We start from the raw sequence: 23408 nt of genomic DNA, 5'->3' as shown, positions 1-23408 counted from the left end.
CCAAGATATTCCAGTTAGTACATTCTAGGATCTGTGTCACACTATTTCATATTTGTGAGTAAATATTTTCACCATTTTTTAAAGAAAATAAACCAAAACGCTCTTTTAAGATAGAATCATAGAATTGACTGTTTTAAGATCCTGATGCTTGGATGAATATTGCACTAAACATACATTTTTCATTGTAAATTCAGCACTAGTAAGTGTCCCCACATGTTCTTAGGCCACAATGACACTCTCTAGTTAGGAGTTATGAGGAGAGCTATAATGTGGGAAAAATCAATAGTGTTATTTTAAAATGTTCAGCCATGAAAGAACAATCAACGGTTGAAAAGACCAGAAACAATCAATTTCGATGAGCAGTTAATATTAGGTAACAAGGCAGCACAGAGATAGATAAAGATTAAACTGATAGGAAAGAATATTTAAAGCATTAATTAGATACACTAGAGCTTAATGCCCCTCAGAAGAGTTTTTAAAAGAAGGTTCTATCTTAAAGTTTCACATTCCATTGCAGAATTATATCAATCGAATAGCACATGACAAATGTGACACTGAAAACTATTTTCTTTTAAAACAATTATAATTTGTTAAACTAGTGTATACACTGCTGGCTGGATTCTGCAAGAGCATGTAATGACATTTCTTTCCCCCTCTGAAGGTAATATTGTACTCTCCAGAGGAAAGTTACTCACATGCATAAGTAAATAAGTGCCTAAATCTGTAGCAAAGTAAATGACATCTTCAAATTAGGATTCCAAGCTGGAGCTGTCACAACATAATATGAGATCTTCTTAATGTGAAAGACCTGAACGCCAAAAAGGCAAATGACCCCATTTTCTTGTTCTTGTTCAGAAGCACTTGGAATCAGGTATCCATTTTGTTTTTAAGATATACATACATACATGAATATATATGTGATATGTCCGTTCCTTGTCATGGCAAACCAAATTTATTCCTTATTTCAAAGGTTTACAGGAGACTGTCAGGAGAATAGAAACATATCACAAGACTTAAACTACAAAACCTCCACAAAACCCAGACCAAAAAAAACAGAGCAAAGGAGCTAACAGCAGGCATCTGGAAAGCATCTATAAGGTGCACATTGTAGAAAATGGGACTACATTTAAAAAGGGGGAGGAGAGGTGAGGGAGTACTTGAGGCTAAGATCTCCAAAGTTTTAAAATGTTCCCTGAAACACAGTGGGACAGGTTGACACTGGGCCCTCATTAAGGCTTTGATTTACCTTTGACGGTATGAGACAGCCAATAACAGTCTACCCAAAGATAAATCAAAGGTGTATAAAATATTCTCAGTCCAGGGTAAATCTAAAAGGGTATTTCTCTATGCTAGCACAGCATAAATGTACCATTAATTATTCTTCTCAGTTGTATTATCTAGTGCTCTTCAGTGGACATACAGTTTGAAGGACAGAGGACACTTTGTCACAAGCAAAAATCCCATGTCAGCATTTTGTCTGATTTCCTATTAGTTTGTCATGGAAACAGTATAAAACTTTCCTAAGACACACCTTGAACTAGCAGAATATGTACATAAGTGCTATATTTCACCACACCAAGACACTAAACAATCCTTCCCTCCCCTAAACCCACTAACCTCACTTGACAGAGTATTCATTTATCTTGTGGACCTATAAAGAAAGAAAAACCTGAGCAAAAAGCACTACATATTCATTCTTTCTTAGAGAGAGAAGGACAGAAAGGCAATTTACATGTGGTAGAAGTCTGTTAACATAAGCAATAGTACCTCTGTGGAAATGAAATAGGCAGTAAGAAAGCTTTCTTACGGAGGTACAGAAAGCCTGAGCTCAAATTGCTTTTCTGTGTTCCTGAAGGGGACATTATGCTTAGATTATGCTCACTTGGATTAAAACTTGTCAAAATTAGAAATTTCTTTTTGGTACCAAGTCTCAAAATATCGCGTGTGTTTGAATTCCCAAACCAGAGGGAAAGTAAAGGAATCTGAAACTTTAAAAAAAAAAAAAATTCTGAAGTGTTACTTAGTTCATTTCAAAAAATTTTATTATGAAGGGTTTTCAGCATTTCTCAGACATACATTCAGAGTATAAATTCAGACAGCATACTGGAGATTTGTACTTCTCTCTATGTCTACAAAAATAGACATAAGTGATGAAACAGAAGGGAGCTTCCTAGCATAAATGAAATGCCAGCAAAAGTACAAGGAAAAACACATGATAACTGGTCAAATTCACAGTCCCTGTCAGTCCCTAGCACTAAGTCCCTGGCATAACTGTCAGCGAGATCATTCCACCATTGACTGTGGTAACTACATGCAGTACCTGTTTCTGAAGGGCTTACAGCGATACCCTGGTCACACATGAAGACACACACACGCTCACAGGAGTGCGTACAGTGGCAGGGCAGCCCTTGACCTGGTCTTCGGTTGAGATGCCTGGCTGGACTTTCCCTCAAAGGACACCACCTTTACACTCCTCACAGTAATGCTACAAACCCAGAAGAGTGCTGCAAGATGATCTACATGGGGTATTTGGGGGCTTAAGTAGGCTTAAATTACCCTTCCAGGTGTTGATTTTCTATCCTTTGACCCTATGTACAGTACTACAGGTTTTCCCCTGCAGGCTGCTGCTGCCCAAGGAATAGAAGTCTAATTTTTGTTGAGGCTGATGGCATTGCTTGCAACCTTGAGTACCCTGAACAGGTTGGATCTCAGTTACTTTGGAAATTTCCTCTCTTATCCTGTGGTACCACCAGATAGATACCTCTTAGGAAGTTAGAGCAGATGTTCTGTCACCGTCGCCAGGGAGAGAGATGGCCAAAGCACAGCAGGGAAGTCTTATTGATGGTGAGTGTGGAAATTGTAACTGAAACAGTTCAGAGGATGAAGCAACACTCCCACATTTTCTGTGGTTATAACAGCACAACAACAATGTACACTGGGAGGACCAAATGTTTTCCTCTGGTGCACTCATTCTTCTGAGTCAGTCTATAGTTTTTATTCCTGCTTGACTTGCTTAAACTGCTTGGAAAACACACAAGAGAGGACTCGTGTCTACACTGTTCTGAAACCTCTTGATCTTCATGTCAGTCTAGAACAGCATCTGCTCCTGCCTACCCCAGAAACCAGCATCCAGGGGTGATGGCACAGACCTGGCCAGATACAACCTTGCAGTCTGCCATGAATTAATCGTGACAAAGTTTTGCACGGAGAGGTGATCATGGCTCTGCTCCCCAGTCCCATTGTTCCCAGTGACACAGCATGTACCAGCACACTCCAGATTGCCACAGTCACCTGCAGTGGACACTGAGGTGCCACCATCCCTCCTGGAGCTCACTGCTGTACAGGCAGAGAGGCAGTGCCCGGCCAGTCAAACACATACCACAGGGAATAACTCATCCTGTCAGCTTATTCCATATACAACTTGTGTCACCACATCTCATACACAAGGTAAGAGCCAGGAAAAGAAAATGCTGGTTTCAGACTTCTTGGATGTGAAATTGTGACAAAATTCTCAAACGCTGATGGACCTAAAACCCAGGCAGAAAATGAATGCCTCTGCCTGCTCGGCCAAGGACATCTCAGCCTCTTTAAACTGGAAAAATAAACACACTAGAGATTCATTTGTTGTGTTTAGAAGAACAGTAAAAAAACCCTGAAGAACTTAAGAAAGAAAAGAGCTCTTTGGTGGGAGCCTATTCCACAGGAGCTATTTTGAATTTCCCCAGCCAGCTGGAGCCAGGGGAAGGCTGATTTTCCACTGCCCTGCACCTTCTAGAATCATTTACACTCCTCAAGTGGATGTAAAAACGTTACAGACACTAACAGCACCATTTAACACCCACTTTGCAGAGGTGTTAACGTCTAAACAAAGTATAAGGTCGTAGAGAGTAGGCCCAGAGACATTCAATTAAGAGCGATTGCTGCAGAGGTGCAGGCTCCTCTCCTCTAGGGCACTGACAGCCAGGGCACTTCCCACTGCTTCCCCAGACAGGAGCCTTTATGTGGGGGCACCCTGCAATGGTTACCAAAAAAACTGCTCAGAGGAGATTACCTTTTTGTGGGTGTCACGTGTGCTGGAGAGCTACATCCCCATGACCTCCCCTCATCCCAAGCGGCACCTCTGAGACAATGCGCAGCTACCAGCCCGGCCAGCTGTGGGCTCTGTCCCCACAGAGCACCGCCATGCTGCTGTGCTCCTCTGAAATGAGAGCACAGGAGGGAGGTTACAGCAGGCATGACTGACCCAACATGAAGTCTGTCAGCCCAAAGCCCGCCAGGTACACCTGAGCAAGAAGCGGCACTGGAGCAGCCCAAGAAGTTCAGCCTGTGCCAAGCGCTGGACTGGCCAAGCCGTGACCTGGTGAGGTGCTGGTCTGGCCAGCTGGAGACCAGAGATCTGGCTGCTGCCTCACCTCAGCGAGCTCCAGCAGTTTCTGCCCACCCCTGCCATGCCAGGGCACTCTCCAAAGGAATGGGGAAGCCTCTCAGATGCCGAACCTTTGAGGGAGGCTCCCCTGTGGTGGCTGGGCAGTGCAGCCATGACAGATACAGCTCTGTCAGGGGAGAGCTGGTTACTGGGGGGCAGAGGGCATCAGCCGCAAAAGTGGCGGGAAAGCCCAAGGGCAAGCAGGGGCCAGTGTGGCCAAGCTGCCGCCGCGCCTCATTTGGGAAATGGACCCCACCTGGAAAACGCAGAAACGACCCAGCTCACTGCAGGGGCACTTCGGCCTGGCCTTGCTGCCTCAGGGGCTTCCTTGTACTGGAGATAAAGTTTAGCGTTTACCGCCAAATTCCCAGTCGTTTCTCTTTCCCCAACCCAACTACCATTTCCTCTCACCCCTGGGGGGTGCAGCAAAACCCTTGGCATGCAAGGTAGCATGGGGACGTGGCCCTCCTGGTGGAGTGTCAAGGTTTAACCCCAGCCGGCAACTAAGCCCCACACAGCTGCTCACTCACTCCACCCCGGTGGGATGGGGGAGAGAATCAGAAGAGTAAAAGTGAGAAAACTCAGGTGTTGAGATAAAGACAGTTTAATAGGTAAAGCAAAAGCCACGCACACAAGCAAAGCAAAGCAAGGAATTCATTCACTCCTTCCCATGGGCAGGCAGGTGTTCAGCCATCTCCAGGAAAGCAGGGCTCCATCACACGTAACGGTTACTTCGGAAGACAAACGCCATCACTCCGAATGTCCCCCTTCCTCCTTCTTCCCCAGCTTTATATGCGGAGCATGACATCATATGGTATGGAACAGCCCTTTGGTCAGTTGGGGTCAGCTGTCCTGGCTATGTCCCCTCACAACTTCTTGTGCACCTGGCAGAGCATGGGAAGCTGAAAAGTCCTTGATTTAGTGTAAACACTACTTAGCAACAACTAAAACATCTCTGTATTATCAACACTGTTTTCAGCACAAATCCAAAACATAGCCCCATACTAGCTACTATAAAGAAAATTAACTCTATCCCAGCCAAAACCAGCACATTCTCCACCCCTTATTCCATACCATTTACGTCATGCTTAGGTCTCACACTATCCAATACATTCTCATTACCCACCATCACCCTTCCCATCCTTTGATACAATACACAGATAACATTCCCTTAGTCTAAGGACCACCCCTATGAAATGTCTGCAAAATGTCCACAAATGTCAACGAAATGTCCACTGAGTTCATTTACTCCATGACTTTGGGCTCCATCTGTTATGGTGGTCACTCAGGACAGGAGAGGTGGTGTGTTGCTTCAAGTTATTGGGCACCAAAGCCAGCTCAGTTCAGGTCACTGCTGCACTTGCACTGCTTCTTCTCCATTGGTTCAGGTGGTTCCGGCTATAGTAATTCCCATAACATGCAACTCAAATCATGGGTTACAACAATTTAAAGGTATATCCATTACAATCTCCACCCCTGGTCCCTTTGCACCAGGATATAGGGTTTAACATTGCAATGAACTCCTCCCCTTGCTCCTAGCCTGGCTAGCAACAAGAGGTTCCTGCTATAGTAATTCCCCTAACATGCAACTCAAATCCTAGGTTACAACAATTTAAAGGTATTTGCATTACAATCTCTGCCCCTGGTCCTTTTGGACCAGACCATCGGGTTTAACATTGCAATGAACTCCTCCCCTTGCCCCTGCTTTGGCTTGGACTTAACCACAGACTGCAGTCCCTTAGGGGCGTACCTGCTCCAAGTGGAGCCTTATCTATGAGCCACAGTCTCTCCAGGGGTGTACCTGCTGCGGCATAGACTTATCCACAGCCACAGTTACTTGGAGGTGCACCTGTTCCAGCATGGCCTTCTCCATGGGCCTCAATGTGTTCAGAGATACACCTGCTCCAGCGTGGCCTTGCCCACAGCCACAGTCCCTTCAGAAGTAAACTTGCTCCAACATAGCCTTACCCGCAGCTGGAGTCCCCACCAGGGCTGTACGTGCTCTGTCCTGGGCTTATCCATGGCCACATGCTTTGAGGTGCTCCAGCATGACCTCATGCACAGCCACTGATGCTTCAAGGTGTACCTGCTGCAACATGGACTTATCCACAGTCACAGATGCTTCAAGGTGTATCTTCTCCAGCATGGACTTATCCTTGGGCCACAATCCCTTCAGAGGTATAACTGCTGCGGCACAGACATAACCATGGCCACACACGTTTCGAGAGGTACTTGCTTTGGCATGGACTTATCCATGGCCACAGATGCTTCGGGGTGTCCTGCTCCCATGTGGGAAGCAGCCCAGGGACTGCGAGCTGCTCCCCCCATTCTCCTCCAAATGACAACCCCTGTGGTCCCATGGGGACAGGGAGGGAGGCAGCATTCAGGCTGCAGTTGCCTCCCGCTGCCTGCCTGGCCCCTCGGAGGAGGCAAGGAGGCAAGGCGGCCAGTGGCCCACCAGCCTCTACCCTCACACCGGGGCTTTGCGGGCTTGAAGCCTTCTGGGTTCAGCCGTAGCTACCAGGAGGCTGTTGAAGACCAAGGGTTTATCTCTTTTTCTTTTCCCTTTTCTCTTTTAAATTCATATTGTATCTCATGGTATAAAGGTTTAGTCAGGTACTATTGCTGGATTTTGATCAAGTGAGGCTGCTGAAGTAGAGGCCTGGTCGTGCCAGAAGCAGATGCGGTGCTGCTGGCCTCCAGAGACCAAAAGCAATCCAGCTCCCTCAGACACCAGACCCCAGGAGCCTGTCCTCTCCCTAATACTTGACCAATGATACTGCGGTTTCAGCCTGTCTCTGGAGCCCCTCTCCCCTTGTCCCTCTGCTCCCAGCTGGGACAGGAACATTGCCCACTCTTCCACATGTGCTCAGGAGGGCTGGCTTGGCATTTGGGTGTGACAGGAGTTTTCTGCTCCTCACATCAGCCCGTTCCCTTCTCACAAGCTGCTTTCTCCCTCAGTGGCAGTGTCAGACATTTTTCTGGACCATTTGCCCTCCACACCGTCCTCCTGGTGCCCCAGTGCTCGTGTGCCCCAGCTCCTCAGCGGCTGCTGTGAGCTCCCAGCAGTTTTGCCAGCCCCATTCCCTCTCTCTGTTTCACTGCCCCTAGCCCAGGGGCCAAGGCAGGTTGCAGGAAGGGGGCAGGTCCGCACTGATACCTTGCTGGAGTAGGGCGAAGCTCCTGGTCTCCTCTGCCAGCTTCTTTGGGGGTTAGGGAGGTAGGCAGAGCTCCTCCTGAGTCATCGCTGTGGGCTGCTCGTGGTGCAAGAGATATGCAAGACAGAGGTGAAAACTGAGGGAAAAGGTTTGTGGGAAAATGTGTCCTTAGTTTTAATATACATAATTTAATTTCCTCCTGGCCCATGCTGATGTCCTGCCAGCTGCAGTCAGAGAACCTCTCCCCTAGCACCACTCTTTCTATTCCTCTACCCAAAGTTGGTTTTGGGGCAAGGATGTTAGAGCCCAGGAGAAATGTGGGCATCAGCCCTGGCTTTGCTGCCCACCAGCTGCAGCCGTGGTCCAGTCTGCAGCTTCTCAATACCTCTGTGTTTTATCAGCTCTTTTTAGCCACTTCTGAATCCCTCCATGAAACTTGCTGTCTATACACCAAGAACAGCATTGATAAATACTATCCTCTAAAATAAAATCAATGGTGGTTCCTGCTCCTGCTCTCTTCGTATGTTTTCGTGAGGGTTGGAGAGCGTAGAGCCAGCTGAGAACAGGGGAGGGAGAGCACAACATTAACAGGAACAAAAGACAACAGGGGGACTCTCATTGTACCTACAAATATAGTTCCCAAAGCACATCATGAAAGAAAGGATTGAGACAGAAAGAGAGAAGGGGACAAAGGAAGATGCATATATGCCACAGGTGGGGAGAACACTAAAACCGCCACCCACCCCAGTGCCAAAAATCTCAATTAAAAGGTGACAGGTATGTAATTTTGTTTTAAAGGCAAAACCGCACCACCAAAGAGATGTTGGCAGGTTTAGAAAATAAATGCCAAATGTGTTCAGTCTTGCCTTTGAGCAGTGTTTCTTTTCAGTTGTCTTTCGTTTTTGTAAATTTTATTTAGTTTCCTGCGGTTCCCTTGCCAGCTCTGTCAGTGCTGGCCGTAGATCTGAGAGATGTTGGCCCATCTCTCCTCTAACGGCTGCTCGACTTCTCTGCTTTGCTCAGGGCAGGTTACTTGTTCCCAAGCAAGACAGGCCCCTCTGTGCTTTAATTGCTTCACAGCCACTCTGGCACCAGCTAAGGTCACTCTGAGTGACTGCGGCGGCGAACCCAGCAGTAACTCCAGCCAGTGTTATTGTGACGGTTTTTAAAATGCAAAAGGAGCAGAGACCCAAGATAGAGCACTGCAGGCACCTTTCCACTTTTAAATAAACTTAGAGCAAATACAAGTGTAAAACTCAACCATTCCTTTTTATGGTCTTGTCTCCTTTTAATTTAAACCTCTTCTGTTTAAGAAACAATGGCACATAGAAAGAGTTTCTGCAGTGGCAAAGAAGGCAAATACACATATTTCAAATAGGGAAAAATCTGAATTTGCCCCAAATTTATGCTCCTTGCTGCATTTGGCAATCCTCCCCTTTTGTTCCTTCTCTGGTTCAGGTGCTGCTGTCTCCAGCAGTGGTCAGGCATGGCATGGGGAGTGCGGTCGATGTTGGAAGTCATCCTGGAAAGTCTTTAGAAATGAGTTAGGACACAGGACTTCATGAACTGTCTCACTGAAGAGTACAGACAACAATCTGACTCTTAAACAGACAGAATCTCCTTTCCTCTTTTAGGTCTGGAGAAATTCCTGTAAAACCTTGTTTTTTTCATTTCTAGTCATCCCTATAGGATTTCCCTGTGAAACATGGAGCCTGGGACAAAAGGCTGGAGTTTGCTTTGGAGGGCAAGTCACTCTGAACATCCATGCCAGGGGCTGGGGAGAGGAAGAGGAGCATAAAGAGGTAGTGAAACTCTTCATCCATTATATGGGCCCTAGCAATGGGGTGGCTGCTGAGGAGAGAAAGGCTGTGTGTCGGGGAAAGCACGTGGCTCCTGGGGCAGGGAAGAACCTGGAAAGCACTTTTTGGATCATCTGCAACCTGACTCAGAACCAGCTCCTGCAGAAGACAACCAAAAGATTCCCACTGGTTCACTTCCGCATACAGATCTATACAAACATGGATAGTACCTTTTTTGCATATTAAAGGCAGCTTTTTCCATGAAGGGAGAGAAATTTGGTCTCAGTGCTATAGCAAGAATATTACTGTTTCTTACTGAGTTCTTTATTACTGAGTTCTTACTGAGTTCTTACTTGCTCTTGGAAACCTTTTTAAATTACAAAATGTCTTCTTAAAAAAATTAGGGGGGAGGTTCTCTCAGTCACAGAATCCAGGCTACAAATCTTGAACAAAAACCACAAAGTGTTGAAAAATTGAGCACTGGAAGTTCAGTATCATTTGCAAGGTTGTACAGGTCCTTTTCTTCCCCCTCAGCCCCTGTCCTGTCCCTTCCTCCCACGGTGGAATTCCTCTGTAAGGACTGGGTTTTACATCCCAATGGGAGTAAAGCTTCTGTCTGGAAACATGGAATATTATACTGACTTTTAAGCAGATTTCTTTAGAGCTTTATGGAGAGCATGATGGGTCCCTCTCCCATTCGTGGATATTCTGCAGAGATCTCTGAAGGGGGCGTCTTTGAAGTGAGCATCTTCCATCCCAGACTATGAAAGGTAGTTATAGAAAAATTTCTGTCTGCTCTTCAGAGAAATCTTATCCTAAGGATTTAGTTGAGGATGGCACTCATGGCATTAGATGCAACCAGGCATGACTTGCAAATATTAACCTATTAAAGCAATTCATTAATTTCCTCCAACAAATGATGCTATTAAAAATGTGCCTAGGGAATGTTATAAATATACATCCATGACTTGACTTTTCTTCCCAGGAATCTCTGGCTAATCCCTAGTGAATAAGGCAGCTCTAAGCTGAAACCATCAAATGAAAATGAACAGCCAAATATTTTAAACTATTGCTTTTTATTATAATTACACTGGAGCACAAATAAATAAGCACTAAATTATTGTAAAATATTGTCAATGCACTAAAGAAAGCAGAATTGATCTTCAAACAACATCTTATTCCTTCAGAAGTATCAAAGTACCTTTAATTACATCTTACCTAAAAAAATCAAGTACAAAAATGAAAAGAAAATTAATATGTATTTATACTGTGTATATAGAAACGGCTAATAATATATGATTACAGTTAGCCTCTAGCTACTCCTTACTCCTACACAATCTCAGGCACATACCTGACAATTTCTAATGAAATATGAAAAAAAGCAACATGACATTCAATTTCAAGATATTGGTAAATGTATTACATTGGAATGAACACAGAACAATTTCATTTTATTTAAAAACCCTGTCATTTAAAAACATAGTGCTGTTGTCCACTTAAAAATAAACAACCCAAACAAAAAAAACCCATACCATTTTATACCATTTGCTTTAATTTGTCAAAAGGAGCAATAAAGTAGACATACATTGGCTAATATACGTAAACACATTTTTAGTGCAAGAATAACAAGACCTGTGACTTTACTGTGCTTTCTTGAAATCACAGTGCACTTTACACAAATTGCTACACTATAATGTTTAACTTCAGGAGTTTAAAGCAAAATAAGTGCATACCAAACAATTTCATATATACAGTCTTCGTAAGTGTGTGTATATATGTGATCTGTATGTATATACAGATTGCATATTTATACAGACTACAGCTTTAATGACCGTGTGTAACTAAGCACTGTCATTCACCCTGTGACACAGAAACTGCTGAGACAATAGGTGATGTAGAAAATGTTTAACAGCATTTCGATGGCATGCTCTCGGCAGTACGATGCACCTTTTACTCGAGCGATGGGGTGGGCCAGCAGTCACGGGACAGGACGGTGGCGTACGTCTTGCTCTGGCTCTGCCCGTGACCTTTGGAAACTACTCCTCCTGGGCCTCACTTCCCTCCTCTGTAAAATGATTCTCGCAAGCGTGAGGTTTAGTTCACATTACTAAAGTGCTTTGAAGGTAAGTGCTAAGTTATATTTTACTTTTTCATGTACTGTCGCACTTTAAAACAAAAAGCCATTGTTTCCATGGGATACAATGGAGGTCTGGAAGCACATGGGCAGTTATTTAGGAAGGACAACATAAACAGTGTTGAGCAATAAAAGCAAAACAAGGAGTGGTTTTAGGGTGGGCTAGTGTACAAGCAAGTCTGCTTGGGACAAGAATGCTTCAATTCCCTGATCATTATTCCTATTATGTATCAATATGAAAAGGACAAAATATGAACAAACACTATTAAACACGTAACTGTTTACATTAACATTTGCCTTCCCCCAAAGGGCCTGGCACTGCAGCGCCTGTGTGTACCCATGGGTCTGGACTGCAAAATCGATGCTTCGGTAGTAGGGTTTTTGAAGTAATTGCTCCAGGAAGAGACCAGTGCAGAGAAGGAGTATCAAGACTGACTGAACGCCAGCTTTCGTTTTGTCACCAGAGACTTAGTGCAGTTGGGGGAAAGGGTTGAGCTAAGTATTTCACACATGGTTATGAAAAATTCTTCTCTTGCCACATAACAAGGAAGACAAAGCATAAACACTTTCTGAATAATGAACCTGTTATCTCAACAGATTTCTCACGACCAACAAGTCGTCTTCTTTCCAGCAGATTCTGGAACTTTGCGAGATCTCTGGAGTTTTTCTTCTGCCATTTTCTTTCTTTAAAAAAAAGAGAATAAGCAGAATATACAGTTGGTGTCTTTTGGATGTAACATGTGTTCAAAGATTCCTTCACAGCCTCTGGCTTTTTTCATGTCTTCTGTCATTTTGCTGTGAGAGGCTCTTTAAATCTGCATTTCAATTGCATACCCATTCCAGCCACTGTATATTCGTAACACACACCAATATTTAATGTATGTGGGTATATACGTATGCACACATCTATGAGTATATATAGAGAGATACATGCATATATATATATATGTGTGTACACATATGCATATATACATATACAATAATGCTAATATACATACACACATATAAACACACACTTTATCTTTTACAGAAATCTCAGTTTGGACATCAAAATATACATTAGTTAATTAGTTAAAAAATATTTAAAAACTTTATTTCAGAGGCTGAAAAGAAACTACTACTGATAAAGCATTACTCAAACTCAAACGTTAGCAATATAGATTACAAAAACCTTCTAAAATTTGTTATTTTTGGTTTTTTTGATCAGCAATTACAGCTGTGGCAATGCTGTCAATATAATTTCAAAGAAAAGCCAATATAACAAGAAGTTTCAAACAACACACCTTTTCTTCTCGGCGAATATAATATTAAAATGATTGTTTTAAAGAGGGACTTTTGTGCTACCAAACTTTAGACGCATAGATAGAACTTTCAATATACAAAATATATGCCATAGATCTTTTTTTCCCTACTCCACAGCAGTACAAGTTTCCCTCATTCTCAACGGGTCCTTTTGGAAGATATTTCACCGCATGGATTTCACCCTCATAATCAGTATAAGCCATCTCTTTCTCCCGTTAAAACCAGGAGGTCATAATTCTTTGGTCATGACATAATATTCTGTTAAAATGCGTGTAATATAATACAGGATTGCAAGCCAATTACAGAAGCAGCCAGGAAGAAGAAACGGCATACCCGGGAGAACGTGTTATGTGGGCCTCAGCTTCAAAACCGCATGAAATCAAGAGGGATTTCCCTACTGGATTTCAAGGGGTCTGAATTCCAGCCTTTATAAATAACACAAGGAAATCTGACACGGCGTAAAGTAAGGATGTGTTGCTGGATTTAAAAATAATAAACACGTAAACAGATTTTGTCGCCTTTATTTTCTGGACCAGAGACAAATGTGGACAGGAACCGTGGCTGCAGTGCCACTGCCTTAACCTGCTAAGCAACTGGGTCTCCCCGTCACGGGCCGTACAATGCTTAGTCACAGTGAACCATGGTCTCTGCTAGTCAGCTGAATATAATGAAGGAAGAGTTTCTGTTGCAGGCTTTTCTGCAGAAAATTTAGTTTCTTGGCCAAATAATTTTAGTAACTGATTCATATAAGCCAAGGGCAATTTATCAGATTAACTTTATGGGAAAACTGATGCAGAGCAATTCATATTTTAAATGCAACTTGGGCATCCACATTAAGCACTTTTATTCGCATTGCTTCCAGTTTTGCTCTTTCCCACCAAAACTCTCTCCTTTGTCCAGCCCCCCCCCCCGCCCCGCACCCCCAGCTAAGGTCATCTAACGAGTACGACTAGGTAACTTCTACAGCCCTAGCACCGAGTTGTTTTGTACATTGTCCTGTTCAACAAAACGTACAACCACATGCTTTTGTACAGAGGCCAAATCTAGGCAGGTAAGAGAAATAAAATGGTGGCGGTGGGGGGGGAACATTAGAATACCACATAGAAAATAGGTAATAAAACAGTATAACAGTAACATTATATAGTAAAATTCTTCATAAATTTTTGAATTTTCATATATATATATTTTTAAACAGGGTATTAGTTTGGGGGTTTTCAATATATTGGCGAAATATTTACATTTTCATTATCTTCTGGATCCAAAAAAATCCTGGATAAATATGTATGCCTTAATCCAGTCGGAAAATTAAATCTCTCTCTTGATTGACAGGTGAGCACTGTATCGGTGTGGTTTTTTCCTAGGAAGTTCACCACCTGCAGGTAAGTCTTAGGTTAGAGCCTTTGCCTTATTAAGAAAGCAGGCTACCTGTGCACGGTGCAACACAGTGGAGAGGGCATCCTCCACATGCCTGTCAAATTGCAGTGTCCCAGAAAACAGTCTGTTGTTTGGAATAAGGAGGAGGGCTGTATTTCTTGGTCCCAGTATTCTTTTTCCAGCTTGGCAAAATAGGCATGCTATCCTGTTTGCAGAGTCCTTTTTCTGATTTCTGTCGAGCTTTTATTTCTTTGCAGAGGCAGCGTTTTTTCTCAATCATATCCAGCATTGTATGGTCTCCTTGCAACCACTGCATACATGTCACCTATGGTGGCAGGGGGGGTGGGGGTGAGGGGGGAAGAAAGAAAAGAAGGAAAAAGAAAAGAAGAAAAAAAAGCATACAAATAATTATTTGGTCATAGATCGAATATGTTGTTTCTTTGCAAGGTTAACATTACTCTTATTTGAAACACTCTAATTTGTTTGATGAACAAAAAATCTCTATGCCAACAACAGAAACAAAGTCAATCTTTACTTCTAACTACTACTTTAAGAAAAAAAAAGGTAATAAAAGCTCCCCTTTTTAACTTCTCCAGAGCACTGAAAGCTAATAAAGATAAATGTTTTTGGCAAACAGCACTGGCTGGATTTTAAATGATGGAATAGATCTTAAAAAGGCACATGGATCTTAACAACATCCTTAAGTTGTGGAAATAAAAAATTCTCTACACTGAAACCCATGTTTTATATTGCTTTCCAAATCCAATCGGTCACATTAAAAGCATGGTGTTAACACTTCTGAGTATCATGCTAAATATAACTCTGTGTTTAATTCTTTTTAAATGATTTAATGAACTCCATGTGAATCATATGGATTAACCTATGCTATTCTGTGATGATATTTCATTAACTGGAAGGCACCAAGAGTTTAGAAACTCCATGTTTTCATGCATGTAGAATATTTGAAAACATGATCCTGATCCAAAAAAGGAGGTTAGCATATGTTTAGTTGTAAGTACATGTCACAGCCCCTCTGAAGCCTGAGAATGTGGCTTCATTTGAGTTCAGTGGGGTGCTCACATGATTGAAAATGTGTGTGTCTTCAAAGGCTTTTGGTTGGAGCCGAAATCGCCAATACTAAACTATCCTGAAAGGGCTCATTGTATTTGGATGACACACTGTATACCTGCAAATCAGAAAACTTCCTCCTACCACTTACTTTGCAAATCTGAAGTGATGTCTTGAGTCTCCCAGCATTTATTTTCCACATTAGTCATAAATTAAGGATTTGTGTGTAAGTAAACACATGCCATACATTCGCAGGGACTGTCCAAGTACATCTCTGATCTTGTCATGAAAAAACACATGTACAGTAATACTTTGGCAGCGGTTTATGATTCATGAAGGAAATTTATGTTTATTATTAAGAGTATTTGAGTACATTTAATAATGCATATGCCTTTTGTTCACAAATCTTAGAATGCCAAGCGTGGGCATACATCAGGTTCCTAGAACTGGGGACTGTTCTTCTTAGAAGCCAGTGTAGTTTTTGGTCAGCTTGAAGCGTACTTAGCATTTATTGATAAATAGCTAGAGAAAATGTTCAGGTTCATAGCAGGAAACAAAACAAAAGGAATAAACATGAGCAAGCCTACCAGAAAAAGTAATAATAAACGATGTACTCAGAAAAATAAACAGAATACAGAAATGTGCGTATTTTTTCAAATATCTTTGTAAGAAAGTTTTTAAGGTGTGACACAGGATAAAAGTATTTCATATAGAATTACCTTTCTTTATACTGAAACAAAATCACGTTTACCTTATCCATTAGATAGTACTTTGAGTAGAACAAGTTTAAACCACAATATGAATTTTGTTCTTGACTATTCTTATGAATTTAGAATTACACAGGTAACATATCTGCAGCGTGTCCTCCTGAGTGGCTGAGATAAAAGTCTTCTGGAAGCCTGCTGTGCCTGCTCTTCCTATTTAAATACTTATTTTTCATTTCAGGAGTGATCTAACGTTTACTGCGGTGCAGGCAGGTACAAGGCATGTCATCCGCCACGGTCATGAGACTTTCTCTCTTTGGGTGCCCAGGCCTGGTCCAAAACTCACAGACTGAACTGGAGATACTCCTCCCCAACCCCCCGCGTCGACTTCACAGATCTTTGGACGAGACTCTACCTAAGGCAGATTTCCTGCCACTCTACTCATCAGTGACAGGTTAGTACTTACGCAGCAGTGTCTTCATTTTGTCTGGGTCCTCCTACATGGGACAGGACAGGGACACAGTCTGCACACAATTCATTACACAAAATATTCACAACGCACAGCTGCACACCAGCTTCTGGGCTGGATTTGACGACAAAGGTGCTTGAGTGTGGGTTTCCTCTTCTAGGCATTGGGAAATACCTTCTCTTTTAAAACCCATCATGTAAGCAAACAGAGCACGTGCCAATACCAAATCCTTACGGTATGCTGCGTGCTCCAGTCACCATGCATCACAAGCACCATCCGCAGCACATACGACAGTCCCCATGAGGGTGTTACATCCGCATTACCCCCACTCTCGCCACTGTAGTATATGCAGTGCCGTTGCCAACACAGTGTCTTCTGGTAGCTAATCTCCTTCATGGGACTCAAGGGGACTGAAGCAGGATTTTGACATGCTAAGCTCTAAAATACCAGTTGCACCTTCCCAAAGATAGAAATGGTGTTGCAGAATGTATCGGTTACACAGACACTCTGCCACCCCCTGCAAAACAGCCCCTGAAATAAACCCGAGTGTAGGCAGCTCCAAAATCCTTTTTTATACTGGCCACCATATTGTGTTGCAGTTAGTGAATCATTTATTATGAAGAATTTGAGTTTTTCCACTTTTCCAGACACAGATTTTCAAGACTACTTGTGGTTTTTTTAATGTTATTTTTGTTTGATGGCTAAGTCCTTCACACCAGCATCTTCTTAGATGTACCGTCCACGTGGTACATTCCTCTCCTGTAACTGCATTCAGGTAATGGTATGTGCAGCATGAATGTGCAGAACTGCTATGTGCAAAGTCATTTGCTAAAATAGACTAAGTGAACACATATGATGTTGAAAGGCTTGGGGAAAAAAAGCTTAAAAGTGAGAACAAATGTTAAAGGGTTTTATTTGATAGTTTTGCCCAGTTCTAGTGCTAATGTGCAACAAAATAAAAATGTACTGAACAAGGGTGCATGCCTCTTGAAGTTGCAAGACAGACCTAAGAGGAAATCACAGGTTGTAGATCAATGAACTACAGATATGACAATAACCATGTTGCTAATACAAAATCCCAAAGAGCGTAAACTAAATTTTCAGTGTGTCCTAGACAAATTACAGGCGCTAAGGCTCACAAGCCAGCACTCAACCCAGCTGTTTAATCACAGCAGTAACCCTCGATGACTTCAGTAGGGCTACTGAGGTGTTTAAAGCTAATGTGTTTAACACTGCAGACTTAGGCCTAATCCTTCCTGTGATTGAACTGATGGTGCTCATGCTTAGTTCCAGTACTAATTTTTTTCATATCCTCCCTCCTTTCTGGCTTCAGCCTGCTCCTCTGGTCATGCACCAGGTTGTTAATATCTCTGCTATATCATAACAAGGGATTTGTTCAGTGTGAGAGGCACAAAAAATAATGTTGTTAAAACTTAATTTATGGAAAAAAGTAGAGCATTCATAACATTATAAAGCTATACAGCTCTCCTGTTCCTGAAAGATCCCATAGCACGTGAGGAACGGTACACATATTGCGGCACGTCAGAGCTTGGCTGCAGATGTGGATGTAGGCAGACAGGCACAAAATGCATCAGCACTGAGGCAACAGCCAACGAGACACAGTGCAGGAGAAGCAAAGTTGGTTTCGACCAAAGAGTCTTGGCCCAAAGCTTGTTCTTACTGAAAAGGGAAGAAAGAGCCAGCAGCTAATGTTAGGATTGTAAGGAGGGATCTCCTGGAGACCCCAGGATGTGTATCAGGTACTATGTCACATAACCTCCCTTGAATTATGAAATCTGCTGATTGTACATCAATTTTTGTTTTGATGGAATTTTTACTCATTAAATTATCCAGGGTCTAAGACACAATTTTTTTTCAAAATCAGACAGAGCAAGAGAGTGAAGGAAAACACCAGCCAAAGGCCCAGAATTTTGGACATTCACCTAGGAGGTGTTGGAGGTAGGCTCAAATCCTTCTCTTAAGCAGGCAGTAAAAGCTGTGTAATAACCTGGTGTATAGGAAGCGTACAGGAACATAGAGTGGTTGGATAAATTCTCTCACCTGAATGTGACTGAGCGCAAGTGTAAATGAGGATGTCTCATGAGTTCCTGGTAAGCACACTAACCCTTTGATTATTCATTATTCTCTAGTTTTTTTCAAAAATCTTCTTTAAAACAAATGCTTGTTCCAAACTTGAACATCAACAACAAAAAGTAAGAAACTTCCTCCACTATACAAAACTGAATTCTATACAGTTTTAATCACCAGCTTTCTTGAAGGCCTTCAGAGAAACCAGTCTATGTTGCCATTTTACTCTTACTATCTGCCCTTATTTTTCTGGTATTTTTATTCCCAAAACATTGGAAGTGAATTTTATTAAGATCTGTTACTCTCAGGTTCTATGTTGGCAGTGCCACGGAACAAGAAGTAATATTATAAAACCATCTTTCAACTAAGAATGAACAACAACAACTTTACACATCCTGAAAACCATGCAAAATGTTTTGTCTAAGAAAACCCTTCTAAGTAAAAAAAATCACTTCTGGTGAGTGTTTTAATGCTTTTATGAAGATCTGAGAAACAAACTCGACAAACGAGTTCCCTTCTCTGCAAAGTGCAACTGGTGTATTTTTGTGTGTAGGTGCCTCCATTAGCAGTGGGCCTGTCTTAATTTCTTCTTACCTCACAGGACTGAAATTTTGAATTATTCCAGAAAGATAAGTAGCACTCCCGATGTTTTACAAATGTATGTATTGCTTAAATTAGATTGCCCTGGGCTAGATCACAGAACTGTCTTGGAGCAGAGTTTTGATGGGCAGAACATCTAGAGTTCAATTGCTCTTAGAGGACAGGACCTGGAGCCAGAGGTCAGTGCACGCTGTAGCTCTCTGCCACATCAGAGTTTACTGAGAAAAGCTCATAATCCCAGGGAAAACTCAAAACAGGCTTTGGGGAACAGACAATGACTCATGCTGCCAGGAACTCCCTGGTGTCACAGCAGACTATTTCTGTTTTCTATTGCCCTGGCACGGGCTCTGCCCCAGCCCTGGGCACCCCCCCTGCCGCCTGCAGAATGATGCCGGCGCAGCTCCAGCCTGCGCTGTGCCGTGGCAGCCTGCACCAGCAGATTCACAAAAGTGCTCAAAATACGGGTGTTTAAGGAAAGAAAAAGAAATGTAAATGAACATAGTTCTTTCCCTGTTCTTAACTAAGCAGGATAGTTTGGTTTGGCAAAGAGAGTAATAGCTACAGATGGAAAAAGATAGAAGAAAATATTGTCCGACAATACAATTAAGCAGCTACTGATGGATACAACTTTGCACACCTGCTAGCTGTGGTCACCAGGTGTAGCGAACATCTTGCATCTTTTTGTTGGTGACTAGTCACGATATGAGATAAGACTTTCTGGCCCTCAGGAACTGGACTTTCACCATAAGGAGCAACAGGGAAATTGCATCAGCACAGTGCACAAGCAGGTCTCTGTAAGTTACTGAACACATGTATGCTACTGAAAAAAATATGGCAATACCTGCAAGTTATATACAAACCAAATGATCCCATGTAGCACAGCCTTTTCAAATGAAAAACATGAGGGGTGTGAAAAGAAAAATCTGGGAGCAGGACTGAAAATGTAGAATGAAAAATCCTCAGCACCAGGCCTGGGATTCTCTTTCTTAGGTGTGATGAATTTTACTTGCTCATGTGTGACAGATAAATAGCTACATAAATACATAGATAGATAATGCTCTCTCTTGGTAAGAAGATGTATGTGCTACCTAAGTCCCACTCATATCCTCTTGTCTCAAACCGAGCCCCATGTAACTTTAATTGCGAGCCCCGCGCACAGGGCGAGAAAAGAGCAAGTGCCGGGAGCAATTCTGCTTCTCCAAAGTCAGACCACAGGGGTGAAGTGTAGGTAGGATAAAGTCATGCTAATTCCTGGTGGCATTTCAGGCATTTCAGGAACCCTATAACTGAAAGGTGCACTATAATTTTTCACACGAGTGCCCGTGAAAATATGTGCTGCTAAAAATGCCATGGGGAAGAAGAAATATTTGAAATATTGTAGGCACCTCTATCACTAGTCACAAAGTTAGAAAATGCTGCCGATTTTCATTCATTTTTGAGGAAGCTTTTCTAACATTTGAATTGACCACCCGATATTTCATGTTCTGGACACTTCTATGAGTGGGGGGGTTTTGTGCTGTATGAGCTTTTAATGACCTAAAAAAATATTTTCCCCTATAGTTTACATGAGGGCATTAGACAACACCATATCCCATTCAGCGGCTTCTCCTCGTGACATCTTGGCTGGTAAGTTCTTGGTTTGCCTATTTTTAATGCTGCTGGTTTGTTTGAGGTGAAATCAGAAGCTCTGGGCAATAAGAGAGCCCCACAATTCAGTGGTGCTTCTGTAATTTTTTCCTAGTACTATAGTTTCCCACTTACTGTGCAGAGGTTGCAGAGGTTATGGGGCTGAGGAAGTGCTGTTCTCTTCTGGCCCTTGTGAGTGTCTCCCTCTCCTGCTGGACGGGCAGAGAGGCCGACTCTTCATTTACAGGAAGGATGGGGAAAACTACATCACACATATGTGATCATGGATGTCATGTACAAATACCCTTTTTTTTGTGACAACTGCATATCACAGACAAAATGAAAGCCCAACAGCTGATGTGAGGCTATAACAAAGTGATCTTAAACTAACGCAAAATATAATGAAATAAAAAATATCAGCAACATTTGGAGGAGATTATTAGAAACGTCTCCTGGATCTGTAAACAAAGCGATCTCTAACAGTGCAATCTGTGTGCAGTGCTACACATCATTCAGCAGAGCCAAGCATGCTGGTTTCTTTTGGCAGGCTACAGTAATTGAAGAAGAAAGGCTTTCTGAAAGCCACTTACCATCCTCTGGGAGGAAAAGGTAGTCCCTCCCTCTTGCCTGTTCTCAGACAGGAGTTTCCAAACTCTCTTTCCCACTGAAACTCTTGACGGCACTTTCTCTGGTGCAGATGGGTCCCAGCCATCTGGCCGGGTAAGGTATTTCCACTCAGGAGGGTGTGAAATCCCACTCCTAGAAGGCAGTCGTCTGCCATGGGTGCAAGTGGTGGAGGGCTATGTTAAGTAGCCACAGTTACTTCACGATCTGCTATCTGATACTCTTAGCTTGACGTGGAGGTCCTCTTAGCACATGTTCGCAAAAGGGGAGATGTCCAAGGCAGGAGTGCAGACAGAATCAGGTTTCAGAAAATCTGAGCAGCGAGATCCTCACCCATTTGAAGCCAACAGGAATGTACCAGCTGACTTCACCGGTCCAAGAATTTGACTACAGTTTGTTCAAACAAATAGTGAAAAAACCCTCAAATGATTTAAAAAGCCTTCAAAAGAGCACTTGGAAAATGATGTTGGACAAGATTTCTTTTGCTAACTGTTAGCTGTAACCATTGCACTGCAGTTGAATGTTGTTACTTCCAATGGCTGCAAAAGTCGGTAAGTGAGGATAGAACTGCAGGCTAAATCTGCAGTCATTTCTTTCTCTCGGACAGAGGTACTCTGGAATAATATTGACAGGAAAGACAGCGTAATTTGGCCCAGGACAGTTAGTCATACAGCTCTGTACTGCTAACCCATTCTCCTGTTACTGTTAAATTCAAAACAACAACTGATTATTAATACAAAGGTGATTAAAAGTAACAGTATGTTCAGGAACACGCAGGATGTGCAAGGTGAGCTGTGAAAGCAGATACTCCCCATGCAATTCATAGTGCATGGTAATGCTCGCCGGGGACACTGGATAACGTAACTGCAAATTCTTCTCTAGAAGTGTCTGAGGTGTTTTCTAGAAGGTGTCCTACGATGCCAGCAACCACATTAGAATGATCCCGTGCATTCATGTACTTGCATCACAAGCACAAGCACAAGCACACAAGGTCCTAAGCACTACACAAACTACCCTTTCTGGCCTTTCACAAATTCTTCTCTTTAAGGGACACAAGGAACACCTCTGTTTTCCCTCTAAGTGGTTGGGAAAGAATTCCCCCAGCACACTGGTCTTAATTTTGACAAAACAGTTGGGTGGGAAGGAGCACTTTGTAATCTTACCCTGTATGTTTAACACTAAAAGAATTCACTGACACCTGCTATTTCAACGTATGAAACTGTATGTGCATCAAATTTTAGGGCTATTGTAACATTTGAATTGCTGTGTTTAATGTTTTGATTTACATTATTCTAAATTCCTAAACTTCTGGAAATATGTCTTCTTACAAATGATACTACCACAGAAAAAAATGAAAACTAGAGTCCTTGTAAAAACTGTTCTACCACTTAATGTGATTATACGATGCAGTATCGTAAGAAAACTCTGGACACCTTTTTTCAAACACAGGACTCACTGAAAGACTTATTTACATTGTCTTGCGCTCTATGGCCTGACTAATCCATGACTTAAAAACAACTGACAAGAATCTTTGGAACTCCAGGAATTCCCAAAGATTCAAGATTATGAGCAATTAATACTTATCCTAAAATTAAATTAGCAAATGGTTAGTAAGCCTTCAGCACCTCTGATTCCAGACCTCCAGTTTCACGATTCATTGCTTCCAATTACTAAATGTCACAGTTACTTTAGACAGAACCAGCCCTGCACATACTCCTATGCCTCGAGTTTTCCGGTAACCCTTGGATTATTGCTGAGGCTATCAATAAAACAAACTTTAAATGATAAATTCACCGTCCTGCTTTCCATTTTTATACTGGCAATCAGTCTAGCTATAGATCTTCCTGACCTTGCATTATTATCTTATTTGGAAACATGTATTCTTCTCATCTAAGCTTTTTTTTTAACACCAAACAACTGACTGAAATGTACTGCTTGATCTACTGTTAGTTAACACATCCTGTAAATGCTAGTACATTTAAAATAAGAGCCTGTAAAGTAACTCATATTAGGGATATTGTGTAAAGTTGTCTCAT

General features: G+C 42.4%; 1 protein-coding gene across 1 annotated transcript in view; it reads right to left on the bottom strand.

Annotated features, from left to right (window-relative positions):
* Positions 1–14290: 14290 nt before the first annotated feature.
* Positions 14291–23408, bottom strand: part of NYAP2 (neuronal tyrosine-phosphorylated phosphoinositide-3-kinase adaptor 2) — a 139078-nt gene continuing 129960 nt past the window's right edge. The window contains exon 6 of the mRNA XM_072868618.1: positions 14291–14518. Coding sequence (XP_072724719.1) covers positions 14291–14518 — 228 coding nt within the window. The remainder of the gene's footprint in view (positions 14519–23408) is intronic.

This window comes from Ciconia boyciana, chromosome 7, assembly GCF_034638445.1.
Source record: "Ciconia boyciana chromosome 7, ASM3463844v1, whole genome shotgun sequence".
NCBI classification, from domain to species: Eukaryota; Metazoa; Chordata; class Aves; order Ciconiiformes; family Ciconiidae; genus Ciconia; species Ciconia boyciana.
This window is presented reverse-complemented; position numbering and strand designations above follow the sequence as displayed.